This window comes from Gracilinanus agilis, chromosome 3 (assembly GCF_016433145.1).
Source record: "Gracilinanus agilis isolate LMUSP501 chromosome 3, AgileGrace, whole genome shotgun sequence".
Classification (NCBI taxonomy): domain Eukaryota; kingdom Metazoa; phylum Chordata; class Mammalia; order Didelphimorphia; family Didelphidae; genus Gracilinanus; species Gracilinanus agilis.
This window is the reverse complement of record NC_058132.1, coordinates 159,674,368-159,690,937: the sequence shown is the minus strand read 5'-3', so window position 1 is coordinate 159,690,937 and position 16,570 is coordinate 159,674,368. Positions and strand designations below refer to the sequence as shown.

The 16,570-nt window shown below is 39.3% G+C and overlaps 1 protein-coding gene across 4 annotated transcripts in view; it reads right to left on the bottom strand.

Annotated features, from left to right (window-relative positions):
- The window catches only part of ETS1 (ETS proto-oncogene 1, transcription factor), a 182,295-nt gene that overhangs the window by 76,194 nt on the left and 89,531 nt on the right, over positions 1-16,570 (bottom strand). For 3 of the 4 annotated variants that reach the window (XM_044668337.1, XM_044668338.1, XM_044668339.1), the window contains exon 1: positions 4,620-5,253. The exons of the other annotated variant lie outside the window; for it this stretch is intronic. In XM_044668337.1, the coding sequence (XP_044524272.1) occupies positions 4,620-4,701 (82 nt within the window). In that variant the 5' untranslated portion in view covers positions 4,702-5,253. Of the gene's footprint in view, positions 1-4,619; positions 5,254-16,570 lie in introns of those variants that run through there. 4 annotated transcript variants of the gene reach the window in all.

The window sequence follows — 16,570 nt, the reverse complement described above, 5'->3', positions numbered from 1 at the left end:
GTTGAAGTCAGATTGAACCCAAGTTTTCCAGATTCCAGGTTCAGGACTCTATCCCCTTTGACACCTCTGAAATAGAAGAGATGTGGGAAGAAGAGACAATTAATGAGGTCCTATACAAAGAACAACCATTCCCAGAGTTTTTCACCCTTCAAGAAATACGAATACCAGGCATTCTGTTGAATTCCTGCCTATCTGAAGAGCTCAAGTCAAATGCCACCTGTTTGAACAAACCTTCCCTGACAGTCTGCCAATAACCAAGAACCCCTTCAGACTTCACTTAGCACTTTGTAATTCTAAGGAACTCATCACATAAATTTGTGCTTTATATTTACCTATGTTTGTATCTTCTACTAGTGGAAAATAAGCAACATGATAAACTTTGTCTCATCTAAGCTTTACATTTCTCCCAATACCAAGCACAAAGCTTTAAACTCAAGATGTTATTAGTAACAATTCTCCTTTATAGGGTTTTATGGGGCTTATAAAGCACTTTTCTCATGTGAAGTAGGTGTTGGTATTTAATAGACAAAGATTCAAAAATATTAAGTGACTTGCCCAAGGTCATAAAACTAGTAAGAAGCTGGTACTCAAACCCAGAGTGTTACTGACTCCAGGACCAGTGTTTTCACTGCATTACTCCACCAGTAGCCTCTGATGAAACAGGTGAAGTGTCACCATCTAATTTCTATGGATTTGGTTTGTTACCAAAGAAAGCAAGGTGACATCTTGTTGAGACTGATTGACTATCTTTGCTGTCCATCTCCAGAGAAAGATAAAGACTAAGAAGGTTTAGGTAGCCAGTCATAGAGAGGAGAAGAGAAGAAGAGAGGAGAGGAGAAGGAGAAGGAGGAGAGGAGAGAAGAGGAAGAGAGAGAGGGAGAGAGAAAAGGAGAAAGAAAAAGACAAAAAAAAGAAGAAATTTTCAATTGAGTTTATCTCTTTTATTCATTTTTAAGATAAGTAAAATAACTCAAAAGTCTAAAATTAGAGCTCAAGCTCTTCTTAAAGTGCTATATTCATCTCACCAAGCAAGTAACTTGAAGTGGAAGCTAAGTGGCTCAGAAAATAGAGCATTGGGCCTGGAGACAGGAGGTCCTGGGTTCAAATGTAATCTCAGACACTTCCTACCTGTGTGACCTTCAGCAAGTCATTTAACCCCAATTGTCTAGCCCTTACCATTCTTCTGCCTTGGAATAAACACTAAGTTGATTCTGAGGAAGAAGATAAGAGTTTTAAAAAATGTAACTGGACAAAGTGGAGAGGGTTGGAGAAGAGGAAGGAAAGGTAGCATGAAATATCCCAGAAGCTTATTTCTGATTATTATCCTTAGTATACTTTTATAGTAATCATACTAAAGAGGATCTAGATGCAAACTTAAAGGAAGCATCTCCTTTTCCTGACATGAAGTCAGTCCCTGAAAAGTTCACAACTGGGGTGTTGCAATCTGAAGGGAGAAAATAAAAGATCCAAATTTATCACTATTAGGAATTATACTTGGAATTTATACTTTAAATCCTTGAAAATTCTGAGGATGAAATACAGATGAGAAGTTGAGGCACCAGAAGAGTGAATAAAGGATGTTTGTTATTGATACGGGGTTAGATTCCAGAAGAGAAGTCAGGAACAGAACTCAGACCTTCTGACTAATCTCAGTACCCAGTTTTCACCATACCATCTATCTTCATGTATTAATGTATTCCAGGACAATTCTCACTGAAATTAAAACAGATAAAGCTTCAAAGTCGATATACCTCCAAACCTAAGAGAAGCAATGATACAAGAAGTTGTTCTGATAAATATTTAAACCACTGCTGTGGATACAAAGAGGCCTGTCTAGCCCTGCCACTTCTGTGAGAAGAGAAGTTAAACTTTAAACCAAAGTCCTATATGGTCTGATGGGCAAAGCAAATCCTTGCTCATGCAGTGCCTCTTCCCCACCCCCCAAACCCCCATTGCCAACACACACACCCAACACAAAACAGACAGGCATTCACAACCCACATTTCTTCCAGTATTTGCACTTGGAAGACCAAATCTCAGTTAAAGTCCCTTTAACTGAGGGACCCTCTCAGCTGTGGAACTAATGCTAGGAACCTGTAGTGGCAGCATAGGGAATAGTTAGAGCTAAGCATCAGGAACTCAGGAATCATGTGCTCTTCCACATTTGCTACTCATTCATTGAGTGACCTTGGGTAAGTGATTTACCTTTTCTATGCCTCTATTTACTTCTCTGTGGTAGGAGGGCAATGTTCATCAAAGAAGCCATTCTAAGGTTCCAAAATGGAAGTTACCATTTAAGTATAAATAATTGTTATTTTAAGGATAACGTTCTGTTGCACATTTATGCAAAAGATGAATAGAAATCAAATCCCATTATGATAAATTTCAAAGAGATATCCAAATCAAATTTTGGTAGAATTTTGCTGCATAGAATATTGTTTGAAATAAGTAAGGCTGCAACTTGGTAATCTTCTTGTGAGAAATTGTCATTATTATTGATACAATATAATGGAATTTGACCTGTGGTTATTCAAAGATGTCTTTTATTTCATCCCCATAAATCAAGAAGCATTTTATTGGCCCTATTTTATAGGTGGGGAGACTGAGGATAAAGAGATTATTATTATTATTATTTGCTTAAGATTATCATAATGGCAGTAGAAGAAATAATAGCTCTTCACCCCACCCCAATTTCAGCTATTGTATAATGTATCAGCTATTGCATAATGTATCACATTATAATGTTTAATATTTATATTTATTAATGCTAACACAAATATATTTAATACTTGTAATTAAGATCCTGAAAATTTTTTTTTCAGCTCTTTCCCCTAAATGTGGTATTTGCTGACCATTTCCATTCCTGATACCTATAATAGACTACATTAATATACCCCTTTTTTACCTATACTGTTTCAACTCTTGTTCTATATCTATCTCTCAGTCTCCTCTTCTCCATCTCTCTTTTTCTCTTTTTCCCTCCCTCTCTTTGTCTCTTACTCCCTCCCCTTCTCTGTCTCTTTCTCTTATCTCTCTCTCCTTGCCTGCCTTGCCTTTCTCTGTCTCTGTCTCTGTCTCTGTCTTTCTGACTGTCCCTTTCTCTCTTTCACACACAAACACATCAATTATAAGGGTTTGTACTTGGGCTGTCATCTGTCATTTCACCTTGTACTCTGTCATTTATATCAATTGGCACTAGTCAAACCTATTCTAGCTCCCTCAAAATTTGATAACTAAGAAAAAATGCAGCTATCAAAGATACTTCACTTTTCAATTGTGCCTATATGAAAGTGCTTTCCCTATTTTAGTTAATCTCAGTACAGTTATTGTCAGTATGCCTCCTCACATTGAATACTGGACATTTTCTTATTTCTTGGGGAAATCTCTACATAAAAAAGTCACAGTTAAATCCATTTGTTTTGGGGTTACAAGCTTAAATCTAGAGAAATAGCAACACTTTTCTTAAAAACAAAAGAAAGAAATGTAATCTACAAAGACCAGTGAGTAGCTCAGTTTATTTCTGACAATTCAAAACATCAGAACAGCATGTTTTTGCAATCAATTTTTTTTTTCAAAAAAGCATCATCTCATTTTTTTTCCTCTTCCTACTCCCAAACCACTCACCTCCCCCAAGTGATATGGTTCCTTCAAAGAAAGTATTTTCTTTTCTAAAACTGTGCTTTCTAGAAGTTCAGGAATGGGATGTAGTTAGTTAAAAACCGTTGAGTACCAAAACTTACATGTCCAAGAGAAAATTAAATTCTCTCCTCCCCCACTCTATTTCAAATAGTTTACAAAGCAAAAAGTTGGACAGCATCAAGGCAAAGACCCCAAATCAGCCTCTTTTATTTGTTCCCCTCTTTCTCCAATGGATTTTTAGTCCCAGTAGCTGTAACATATTTGGTGCCAGGAAGGCTTTCGAGGGACAAAAAATTAGGTGATGGATTAGGAGAGTTGGTAAAAATGTGTGACCTCAAGTGAGAGGTCAGAATTCTTTCAAAAGTTCCTCCCATCTCATTCCAAAAGGAAAAAGAAAGTGGGGGAAAAGTAGCTACATAGGATAGAGATGTGACATAGGCCATCCTGAAGGCTAGGGAAAATCTGAATTTTTCTTTCAAGTGGGCCAGATTGTCTTTCTGCCCTATTCCCTAGGGCCTTCAAAGGTAGCCCCTCCACCATCCTGTTTTCCCCCAATGGGCAATGTCAGAAAAGACCTAAACCCTGCTACAGATTCCATTTCTCACAAAAGTTTAAGGAACAAGGGCATACTTCCGGAGCACTAAATAGGGATGGGGGGGGGGGTGATCATGTAAGAATGCCCCCCCTTCTTTTTCACACACACACTCTCTCACACACACAGCTGTGAAAATAAATGTCCCTGGGGAGAGGTACTGGGTCCAAAGCCCACCAACCATCTTTCTTCTCCTCCCTGTCCCTGAGATCAGCATCCCAGGTTCTGCAGAAACACATGGAGTGGAAGTGAGAGGAAGGCTGGAAAGGAGTGGGGTTAAGATTGGTGAGGTAAAGGCTAAAAAGTATGGACAGACATGCAAAGAGGCTCCCCTACCTCTCCTGGCTGAAGCCAGAAACATATGGGGGCCTAGCCAGTCACCACTCACCAGGGGAAGGGAGAAGCTCCAGGTCCACTTTCTCTGTCTTGATGATGGTGAGAGTAGGTTTGAGATCGACCGCCGCCTTCATGGTGCCAGGGAATGGGGACAGATTGGGTTGTAAAGAGGGTGGTTTTTTCCCCCTCTTTATTGGGGGGAGAGGGGGCAGAATCAAGGGGGAGGGAAAGGGAGCAAACCCGTTTCTCTCCAATCTCAAGTTGTGCTGGCTTTCTCCCCAGAGGAAGGTCCGCACCCCTACACACTCTCTCCAGGGAAAGTTGGCACTTGGAGAAGTGAGCGCGCCCCTCTCTCAGCCCCTGGTTTGCTTTCACTCCCTGTCTCTCTCTTGCGTTCCCTCTCTCCCTCTCTCCCTCTCTTCCCCGCCTCCGGCCGCCCGGCTGGCTGGCTCTCCTCTCCTCTCTTCAGTCTCTCCCTCTCTCTCTTTCTCTCTCTTCCCTCCCCTCCTCTTTAGGGCGTTCCTCCTCGGGGCAGCGCTCTGGTCGTAGCCGCGGCTCAGTCCGTCCCGACGCTCAGGGCCAGCCAGGAGAGCTCTCCCAGCCTGCGAGGGAGGGAGGAGGGAGGGGCCGAGGGGCGGAGCAGAGCAGGGGGCTGGGCCCACATGGCCGGCCAACCAATCCCCCCAGGGCGGCCAAAAGCGAAAGGAAAGGATGGGGAGCGAGGCCAACCCGGGGAGACTCCGGCTGGGCTGGGCTGGGCTGGGCTGGGTTGGGCTGGGCTGGCCTGGCCCGGCCCGGCCTGGCCCGCAAGCTCTGCTCCCCTACAAGCCAGCAGTCGGTCCGGCTCCCGGCTTGACTACGCCACTAAAGACCTGCGCTCCTAAAGCCAACGCGTGGGAAGCCCCGGCAAGAAAGCCCCGGATCAATACAATCCCTATCGAAAAGGCGGGGATGAGCTGTTTATGGAGAACCTCTGGGTGGGGAGGTGATTTCACCTCATTTCAGGAAAGTACACTTCATTCCCTGCATGCATTCTTTAGGGCTTTGTCACCAGCAGCAGACGCACGGCTGGGATTGCCCCCAAATGGTACACATACTTTAACAATGCGTGTTGATCAATTCATAAAGATTGATTCACAGGACATGAGGCATGTGGTTGAAGGACAGTGCATTCAGGCAACAGAGCCTGGAACCAACGTCCTCAAAGAACTTTACACACATGAACCCCAGCCTTCTGGTGAGTCAGAAGTCAGGGTTATGATTCCGAAGGTGAGTTCATTTCTTTTGAAGCCTAAGAAGGATCGTTTGGGAAAGTTCACAGGTGGCTCCTTTGAGTATATGCACCCTTCACTCACCAAAGCCCTTCCTTGATGGACCTTTTTTAGGCAAATTCAGAAGCAGCTAAATTTTTTGTTCGTGCCAAATAAACATAAAAATTACCCCCACATACGTATGGAAGAAAGAGTCCAAACTGGAAGTCCAGCCCTATTTCTCCATTAGAATACAGTTCACGTCCAAGTATATGTATTGTGGAAGGTAATAGTTTTGTTTGTTTTCTAAAATTATTCTAGTTTCTAATTATCATATTGTTTCCCTCCGTTTTAACTTTATTTTCGCAAATCCATGCTCTGAATGTTATCCTTATGCCTGTCCTAAGGTAAGCATGCTATATAAAGACTGTGATTTTTATATTTCCAAAGTAAATCAGTAAACGTGCCTATCTAAGCAATGCAATGATATGGGATAATCCTGAAAGCCTTATAACAGAGAATGCTATCCACCTCCAGAGAAAGAACTGTTGGAGTCCTCTTTCACAACAGTGTATTTATGGTTTTATTTTGGGGCTTGGGGTGTGTATGACTTTGCTATTACAACAATGACCAATATGGAAAGGTGTTTTGTATGACAATAAAAATACAATTTTTAAAAAGCGAACCACTCAGAGTTTTAGCAATCACAATAGGCATCACCTTTCAATTAAAAAACTGCAGATGCTTGATCAGATAATATCACATGTAATTCGTAATGGGACACTATTTTAAGGTTATCATAATTCTATCTGCTTTATATTATAAATCACATGTCTATTGTTTTAGGTATTAATATCTCCATTTTTACAGAGGTGGGAAGTAAAACTCAGAAATGATAAATGACTTGCCCAAGATCACATAGCTGTCAGAGTTGGGAGATGAACCGAGATTTCTGCTAACTCCAAGCAAAACATTCCAAAGTACTCATTTCTGAGAAATAGGTAGTAAAGCCTAACACAGATGTATAGACAAAATATAGTCTTTAACTAAAAGTTGTTTTTTAAATTGTCCTGAACAACCTCAGAGAAAACTATGTTTAAAACCATTTCCTGATTTCTATGCATATTATGTGAACTTCAACTGTTTGACAACTGTAACCTTTCCTCTATCTCTGATAAGAAACATACCTCCTTTACCTTGATCTGAAACCAGTCTGGTCTCCTCAAAGCATCAGTAATTTGCAGGTTTCCCACAGCAAATCAGTGGTGGAGTCAGGAAGAGAATACAAATCTCTGGCTGATCCCTATTCTAACCACTGGATTACACTCTCTCCAATTACCAGAGAGAAATATTTGCATGTGGAAATCCTAGGTTTTGAAGGACAAAGTCCATTGCAATTCATCTGTGTTTCCAAAAGGTATGAAAAAAAAAAAAAACATTACTGATCCCCAGATGACAAGAACAGACACTTTCTCTTCGTGGGAAAACATGGGGAAAGCAGCTGATGAATAAATCTGACATGAACTGGGTGGAATGTGCTGTGTGTAAAACAGCACTAAAATACTGGTTTACTAACTGAATACAAAAGCTGAGGAACACAACACTATCCTTGAGTTGGAAGAGATTTTTGTGTTGTTCACCCATTTATAAAGACAATAGTGATTTGAATAGATACGGGGATCCTAAGATCTAGGTATGAATTCTTAGTTTCTTACCTACTGTCAAACAAAACTTCCTGAAGCCTATCTCCTTTTTTTTTTTCTAGTCATTCAATAAACTTTTAGGCCCCTAAAAGAGTTTCCCTGACCAGAAATTTCCTGAGAAAATTAAGGTTAATAATAAGAAAAAACATCCTAGTAACACCCACACACAAACAACCCCCACCTCTACCCCAACCATCATTTGCTGGCCTGTGCTAAAAAAAGATCCCATAAAATCCTATCCTACTTAATTTCGAACATTTCTCATCTGGAGGACAAGATCTATATTACTAATAGTTGACATTTCTATGTTACACTAAAGTTTGCAAAGTTCTTACATACTTTTTCTTATTTAGCCTCACAACACCCTTATGATATAGGTATTAAAGGTATTATTATCTCCTTTTTAATAAATGAGGAAACTGGACCTGAAAAGTGGTTAAATGACTAAACATTTGGTCATATGACTAATAACTGTCCGAGTCCAGATTTGAACCCCAGTCTTTCTGCCTCCAAGCCTAGCATTCTATTTATTAAGACCCCCAATAATTGCCTGGTAGTAGGTAAACCATAAGACTCAGGGACTACCTTCTGTTTACCAGCCCTGAAGCAAAAAGTTTTCCATCTGTGGCCATCCAAGCAAAGAAGTAATATTTGAGGGGACAGTTATGAATTATAGCCCATCTTTTGCTAAACAACTTCTATTTTATGTGGTACTCAGTGTAAATGTCCTCCCCTGTCACAAGCTATACATGTCATTAACTGAGACAGAAGTTTTTTAGTTTTATCATTTAACTAAGAAATGCTTATCTCAACAGTATAGTATTATAACATACTTAACTAATGAAACCTATTTGAACTGTTATGCTATATCAGGCAGTGATTAAACTGGACAATAAAAAAATTACTTCTTTCTTCTTTAAAATCTGATTGAAATTTTCCAAATTCTCATAAGATCTTTCAATGGCATTTTTGTCTTCACAAAGTCAATAAAACTAGTTAACTTTCTGCATTGAATGGCAAAGTGTCAGAGAAAATTATGGAAAGTAAGAACTGGAAGGGACCCCAGAGACGATCTAGGCCAAGCCATATATTAGCTAGGAATGCCCTCCTAAACATCAAATACCTTAGTTCTGTCCCCACCTCTACCACTAGGATCCATCAAAATGTTAACCTACTCAACCATCACAGATTAGGACATCATGCAAAGCATCTATAGGTCTCATTGACCATAGCTTAAATATTGGCAGCTAGGTGGCATGGTAGATAGAGTACCTGACTTGGAAGCAGGATAATATACGCTTGAATCCTGCTTCAGATAGCCTATTAACTCTGGGACTCTGGGTAAGTCATTTAACCTCTTTCAAACTCAATTTCTTCATCTGTAAAACATATATTTCACAGAATTGTTTTGAGGATCAAATAAGATAACAGGTAAAATGCTTTAAAGACCTTAATTCACAATATAAATGCTAACTATTATTATTTCTAGATTCTTCCTTGCTATTTGCAACAGGTCAGGACTTTCAATTATATCCAGTTTCATTGGTTCCCAATCTATGGGGCTCTTGGGGTTATGGTAAGGGATATCTATAAGCCCACCAAGAACTAGGATTTTAATCTATATTTAATGCCAATAAAATTTTCAGTGTGAATGCAACCAGAAACATGTGAAGGTCTATGAAAATTGTGGTTAAAAAGAGGTCTCTCTATAATTGAAAATTGTGTGGGAACCACAATTCTATTCTATCACATTCAGGTCCCATTTTAGGACGTGACCATTACTTGTCCTTCAGTTTCCCTCCTTGTAAAATAGGGATAATTATATCTCACTTTCTATCCACCTTAAGTGGATGTTCCAAGGATGAATTAGGTTTAAAATAGAATTTGCATTTTAGAAGATAGGGAAAAAACTAACAATAGGGGAAGTAAGACTATATTTTTAACATTCTTTAAAACTGATGAGCATGAGAGCCAAATGCATGCAGAAGCAATGAAATCTAGCCAAGAACAGAAACTCTCTAGAGTCATAACATCATGTCTGACCAGGTCAGGAAAAGGATGCCAGAGAAGAGATGCTAATGGTGTCTAGCAAACAACTGCCATTAAAAAATGCATTTGTAAAAACATTAAGCACACAAGGATTATAAATGACATATGTTTTCTATAGTTCCCTCCCCCACCCTCCTAAATAGTTGGATTAGAAGATTAAATATAAAAAAATTATTTCAAAAGGTTCTTTAAGATTGCTTCTTCCTTTCCAGAAAAAATCTAAAAGTTCTTTGATTTTGCCAGGGGCTTGAATTTCAGCAAACTGAATAATCTCTGAATTTTAGCTTCAAAATTTAAAATATTATTGTAGGTAGGTGCAAAAAAAAAAAAACACAACAAAAACAATAGACCACTAACGGTTGATCAAGAATGAGTTTATTATGACTCACAGATGTCAATTTACTGGTATAAGTGCAAGATAAAAAAAAAGTCTTATTAACAACCTGTCCAAAAAGAGTTGCTACATTTGTGGTTGTCTTTCTCTGAGAAAATGCAACAGTCTCTGTCTTGCACAGAAAGAGTCTACAGAGCTTTGAGTTTAAAGTAAGTTGTTTCTATGTGACAGGTTTGGTCAATTAACCAAGCACATTATGGAAGAAAAAAATGCTTTGGGTTTAAATATCTACAGTTGTCAGGCAACAACAAAATGGAGATTCTAAGAGAGGAAAGAGAATTAAAATAAATCTTAATTAAGCTGAGCTGCCAAAACACACACACACACACACACACACACACACACACACACACACACACATACACACACANACACACACACACACACACACACACACACACACACACACACACACACACACACACACAGAGCCTAATGTGTGAGTCAGGAAAAATCACTTTACCTTCTGACGTCATAGTCTCATCTCGGCTTCAGAAATGATAACCCTTGCTTCTCCCTAACATGTTTATTTGAAAGATAGCATGACAACAAGCCTAGGGGGTGCTTTTATTTTTTATGGAGAAACAACACCGGAGCCCATTTCTTCTTCCAAGCTATTCCTAATTTAAAAAAAAAAAAAAAAATAGATGCAGCTCTAGTGAAATCCACAAGGGCTCTCTCACACCTACTTTTGTGGCTGTTCTCCCAAAAAGCAGTTAGAGCTCTCTGTTCACCTAAACTGTCCCCTGCCCCTCTCTGTGCAGGAAACGAGGGTCTTTATCCAGAATACAATCTGTGCCTTTCCTCTGTGAGTTCCATCTGGCTTACAGCTCAGACCTTGCTTCCTGGAAGCATCCCAACAACAGATGAGGAATTTAAGGACTCTATCTCGGAATTAGAGAGTATAGAGGTGATTCTTTAAAAGTCAGCAATTTTTTTTAAGGGGAAAAGCAGTTGTGTGAGTTTTCCAAAATGATTCTCATCCATTATAGCCTATTGAGCTTTTTGCCCCTTGGATCCATGTTCTTGGATGGTAACTCAGAAAAGAACTTTAAAGGAGAATAAACACTCAGATAGCACCTATATACCAGTGCTTTTCACAAATATTATCTTGTTTGATCCACATAACAACCCCAGGAGGTAGGTATTATTATTATCCTCATTTTACAATTGAGGAAACTGAGACAAATAGAGGATAAATGACTTGCCCACGGTCATATAGCTCGTAATTGTCTGAGACCAAATTTGAACACTCTAGTCCCAGACTTCTATTCACTGTGCAAAAGAAGGTACCTTAAAGTCAATTCCAAATGCCTATTTTATAGGTAAGGAAAATGAGGACTATAGAGGGGAAGTGATAGATGAGCCAAGAGTAAAAGCAATAAATAGATTGCCAGATTTAGAGTCAGGAAGAACCAAGTTCACATCCTGCCACCATCACCTATAAGTTTTATGTCCTTGAGCAAGTCATTTAACTTTTCAGTCTTAGTTTCTATGTCTATAAAATGAGGATAATGGCACCTGGTCAGGTTCCTCTATAAAACGAGCAAAACCATAGAATCTACCTCTTATGAGAATGAAATGAAGTGGTATATGTAAGGGGCTTTGCAAACCTTAAAGAGTTCACTATTATTAATATTATTGTACTCCTTGAAGACTTTGAGGAAAGAAAGCATTGCTGTAGCAGAGACTCCTTTCAGTTGTCTGTTACTGGGCAGGGTTGAAACAAGGAGCAGCATATGATTTACATAGAAAGAGAAAGATAATCAGACTCTCAATTTATAGACTCCTAACAATACTCTCTGCACTGTACATTCTGTCTTTTGGTGAGTATAATTCATGACACCCACACTGTCATTTGTAGAGGGAAGGAAGGAGCAGAGCATACACTTGAGAGGGAAGGTCTGGACTGCCTCTGTTGCTGTCTGCAGATTCTTTTGACTATAATTATGAACCATTCAACTACATCTGCAGTCCCAACAATGTGGGATGGATCTTCCTAATCCCTAGTCCAAGCAGCATTTGAAAATCCTCTAGCTCAGACACAACTTTATACTCTTGCAACAAATAAGAACATCCTGACCAAACGATGGGGATATACCTGTAACCTTGATGGGCAGAGACTCACTTTCTTACAACGTAGCATCACATTACCTCCATAGAGCAGACTGAACACATTTCCACTTAGCTATCTAGAGCACTGAACAGGTTTTCCTCAGGTGGCCAGAAATTCATGCTCCCACGCCACCCCCAATCCATAAAAGGTGCAAAGGGTATGGGTTACTCAACCGGCCAATGAAAATATGCCCTATTGCCCCCTGGGATCCTCAAATCTAAACAGACTATGTGAGGCTACTAAATGTTGGTCAAATTGAACTGACTTAGGGTTTTGGAGAAGGGCAACATAGATGCTGCTAGCATAAGTGATAGGAAGACTGATAATATTGTATGAAACATCAAAAACAAAGAACTCTACCTAAGGTTAAAGAGCCCCAGTCCCTAACCCAAACTTTATACTGGAGGTGGGTCACTCCCAGGAGATGGCTAAGGACCTCATGTGATCTCAGCCTGCTTTTCTCTTGGGCTACAAAGACAACATCAAATTCCAAACAGATGTTCCCTGAAATTGTGCTTTGTGTTTTTAATTAAGAAAATTATGGAATCTTCTCTCTCATTCTCAATCTCGATTTGAAAAGCTAAGTCAATTGTCATGGGAACTCAAATCTACCACAAGAGATGAAAGATGAATACATAAATAAAGGCAACTGTGCCCAGGAGAAAGTGCTGGATTCAGAAGAACCTAGGTTCCATCCAATTCTTCCTCTGCTATTTATTACCTATGTTATGGGGCAAGCTATATGATATTTATAGACCTCAGTTTCCTTATCTATAAAATGAAAAGTAGGGACTAGATGACCTCTGAGCTCTGACTTCTGATTATCTAAGGTCCTATGAGATAGTATACCATCTTGTTCCTGCTGATCCTCTGTTCTTGATGCCTGGATCAAATAGAGGAAACAGATAGCACCAAAGAGGAAAGAACCTAACAGGAAATGGAATGATGGTTATAGGAGGAAGAAATAGAACAGGACACCCCTGAGAACAATGAAAGGGTAAGCAGGGGCCTGACCCAGGATGAACTTGCTATTCTGGAGACTATGGCTAAAACGGAGAATTAAAACTTGGCAATGTTGACACACTCAGAGAATCCATTTAGATTCTCACTCCATTGTAAAGAATTTTGGGGAAAGGAGCACACCAAGAGGCTCAATGCTGGACTACTAACAAGGTAGGGGGGGGGGTGGCAGATTAGAATTGTGGCAGGAAGACAGTGGTCCCATGTCCATTCTGAACACTAGGATTCCAAGGTAGAGTCAAGTTAGAAATCTTGTAGGGAAATGTAGAGAAAAGAGAGAAGAATTTGTAGCCAGAGCACCTGAGTTCCAAACCTGACCTGGCCATTTATTTACTATGTGACTTTGGGCAAGCTTCTTGCTCTTAGTTTCCTCTTTGAAAATGAGTGGGTTGGATTAAACAAGCAATAACCTCCCATCTAATTCCAAATCTTTGATTAATAGGATTATGTGATAATATTGACTTGTTTCATTTGTGTCCAAATCTTTATGACCCCATGTAGGATGTTTTTTTGGGCAAAGATACTGAAGTGGGTTTGCTGTTTCCTTCTCCAACTCATTTTACAAATGAGGAAATTGAGGCAGAGTTAAGTAACTTACCTAAGGTCAAAAAGCTAGAAAATGTCTAAGGCTGGATTTAAACTCAGGTCTCTCCGACTCCTGGTATTCTAGCCACTGTGCCACCTAGCTACCCCAGAGATCATATGATTTGATATGAAATTTTAGGCAATATTTCTCATATTCTTCCCCTCACCTCCTAATATTTAAGTTAAGGTCATTTGGTTTTGGGGAGACTATAACCCTGCCTATGTGCCTATGGTAATTAAGGAAGTCAGAAAAAGGGGATCTAATTTCTCTTACAAGCAATCCCCTTGCATAAGTATGTATATGTTTATGCATGATTAAGAGTATGACTTTTTTCTTATTTTCTACCCAAGGCTTTTTCATTAATCTCTTGCTATTCTTTTTTCTACTTCCATAGAATATGATGAAAAAAGTTAATTTATGCCTGTCATCAGAATGACTTGTATTACTGTAGGTATTCTTATAGGAGAGGAGTCATGGTATAATGGAACTACTACTAGATTTGAAGATAGAGGACTTGGGTTCAAATTTTACTTTTATTACTTACTATCTATATATTACCTTGGGCAAGTCACTTAAAATCTCTCTGGGACTCAATTTCCTCATCAACAAAATGTTGGGGTTGAACTAAACTAAACTCCTGAAGTTCCATCCAGTTCTGAATTTTTAATCCTGTTAATCTCACTGGCATGCTCCTCTAGAGTTCAGAATACTTGCCTCATATGTCATATGTGGAAAAAAAAGGGGAAGTATAAACAAGGCTAATATTTTCCCTGTGTGAGGAAGGAACAAATTGTGGTAAGCACATGCTGGGGAACCCAATGCATGTTCCACCCACCTACACCTCCTTTAACTTAATGCAACTAGTCCTTTTCCATATGCCACATGTCTTCCCATCATATAGTTTGGATAGTGTCTAGAGGAAGGTCCAGGAAGGCATAGGAAGAGGCTACCTCTCATAAGTTTGGATTGAGACTAGGAACCCTAGCAATGACTTAAAGAATTCTCCAATTGATTAATGGTCAAAAGATGTGAAAAGGCATTTTTTAAACCTTTACCTTCTATCTTAGAATCAATACAATGTTTTGGTTCCAAGGTAGAAGAGCATTAAGGGCTAGGCAATGGGGGTTAAGTGACTTGCCTAGAGTCACATAGCTAGAAAGTGTTTGAGGACAGATTTGAACCTAGGACCTCCCATCTCTAGGCCTGGTGCTCTATCCATTGAGCCACCCAGCTGCCTGCAAAAAGGCAATTTTCAAAAGAAGAAATCCAAACTATCAACAGCCATGTGAAAAAAAAGTATTCATTATCTAATAATTAAAGAAATGAAAATTAAAGCAACTCTGAGGTTCTATGTCACAACCATCAGTTTGGCAAAGGAAAATGGCAAAGGTTGGAGGCAGGGGCAGCTAGGTAACACAATAAAGTACCAGGACTGGAGTCAGGGGGACCTAAGTTAAATCTGGCCTCAGATACTTTTTTAGCTGTGTGACCCTGAGCAAGTAACTTAACCCCAGTTGCCTAGCCCTTACCATTCTTCTCTCTTAGACACTTTGTTGATGGAGGTGTGAAATAAAACAGTCATTCTGGAAGGCAATTAGGAACTATGCTCCAAAAGTACAAAACAAAAGCACATCCTTTGACCTAGTGATAGTACCACTAGGTCCACAATCCAAAAGAGATCAAAGAAAGAGGAAGAGGGACCCATGTGTACAAACAAATTGATAGCAATTCTTTTGGTAGTTGCAAAGACCTAGAAAATAAAGGGATGCCCAACAACGGGCAATGGCCAAATAAATTATGACACATGTTAAAATGCAATATTATTTCATTATATGACATTATTAAAAGAATAGCTGCAAAGAAACCTGGGAAGATTTGTAGGGACTGATATAGAATGAAGTAAGCAGAACCAAGAGAGGACTTTATATAAGAACAATCTGTTCCTTCCTCATGCAGGGAGAATATTAGCCTTTTTGTATATACTTCCCCTTTCCTTTGGTCTTTGTATTCATCACAATAATTGAAAGATTTAAAAATTCTGATGAATACAGTGACCAACTGTGATTATTCCAGAGTCAGTGATGAAGTGTGCTACCCACTTCCCGACAAAAAGGTTATAGATTCAAGATCTAGCACAAGATGTAAACATTCGCCAACAGAGAAGTTTGTTCTATTTCGCTATGTGTATATATTACAAAAGTTTTGTTTTTCTCTTTTTCAAATATGGTAGGGTTTAGAATTGGTAAGTAAAAAAAAAATAAGTGCTTGTTAATTTTTTAAAAAGTAAAGTAAATAAGGAATTACATTTTTAAATGACTTACCAGAAAAGCCTGATCTCTCTACTTGCTAGCTTTTGAAAGACATATCAAGCACTCTCTTGGTGATTAAGAGTTCTCGTGTACTAATGGATAACAAAGACACTTCAGCTAAAAAGTTGAACCATAGAAACCAAGGAAAGAATGAGCCTGGATCTTAGCATTGCTCTTGAGTTGTGATGAGGAGCATGGACACACATTGTTTTTTTCCTTCACACTTTTTTTTTGCTTCCTCACAAGGTATGTATGTTCAATAAATTCCCAATAAGATTCTGAACAAGTCCCACTGGGATCTGAGAACATGTGACCTTCTAAGACTGGTGAATTAATACAATATCCCTGATTTAATTTACGATCATCTGAAACAGAAATATCAATCTGACTTGTATCTGCTGTCCTTCATAAGCAGCATCCATGTCCTAAGATCAGACTTTAAGACCTAGGAGCTTAGAAACCATCTAGTCCAACCCCCTCATTTTACTGATAAGGACACAGGGACCCAGAGAAGTGTTGAGTGGGATGCAAACACAGGGTCAGAACTCAGAAGGCAACAGTCTTTCCAACGGAGCA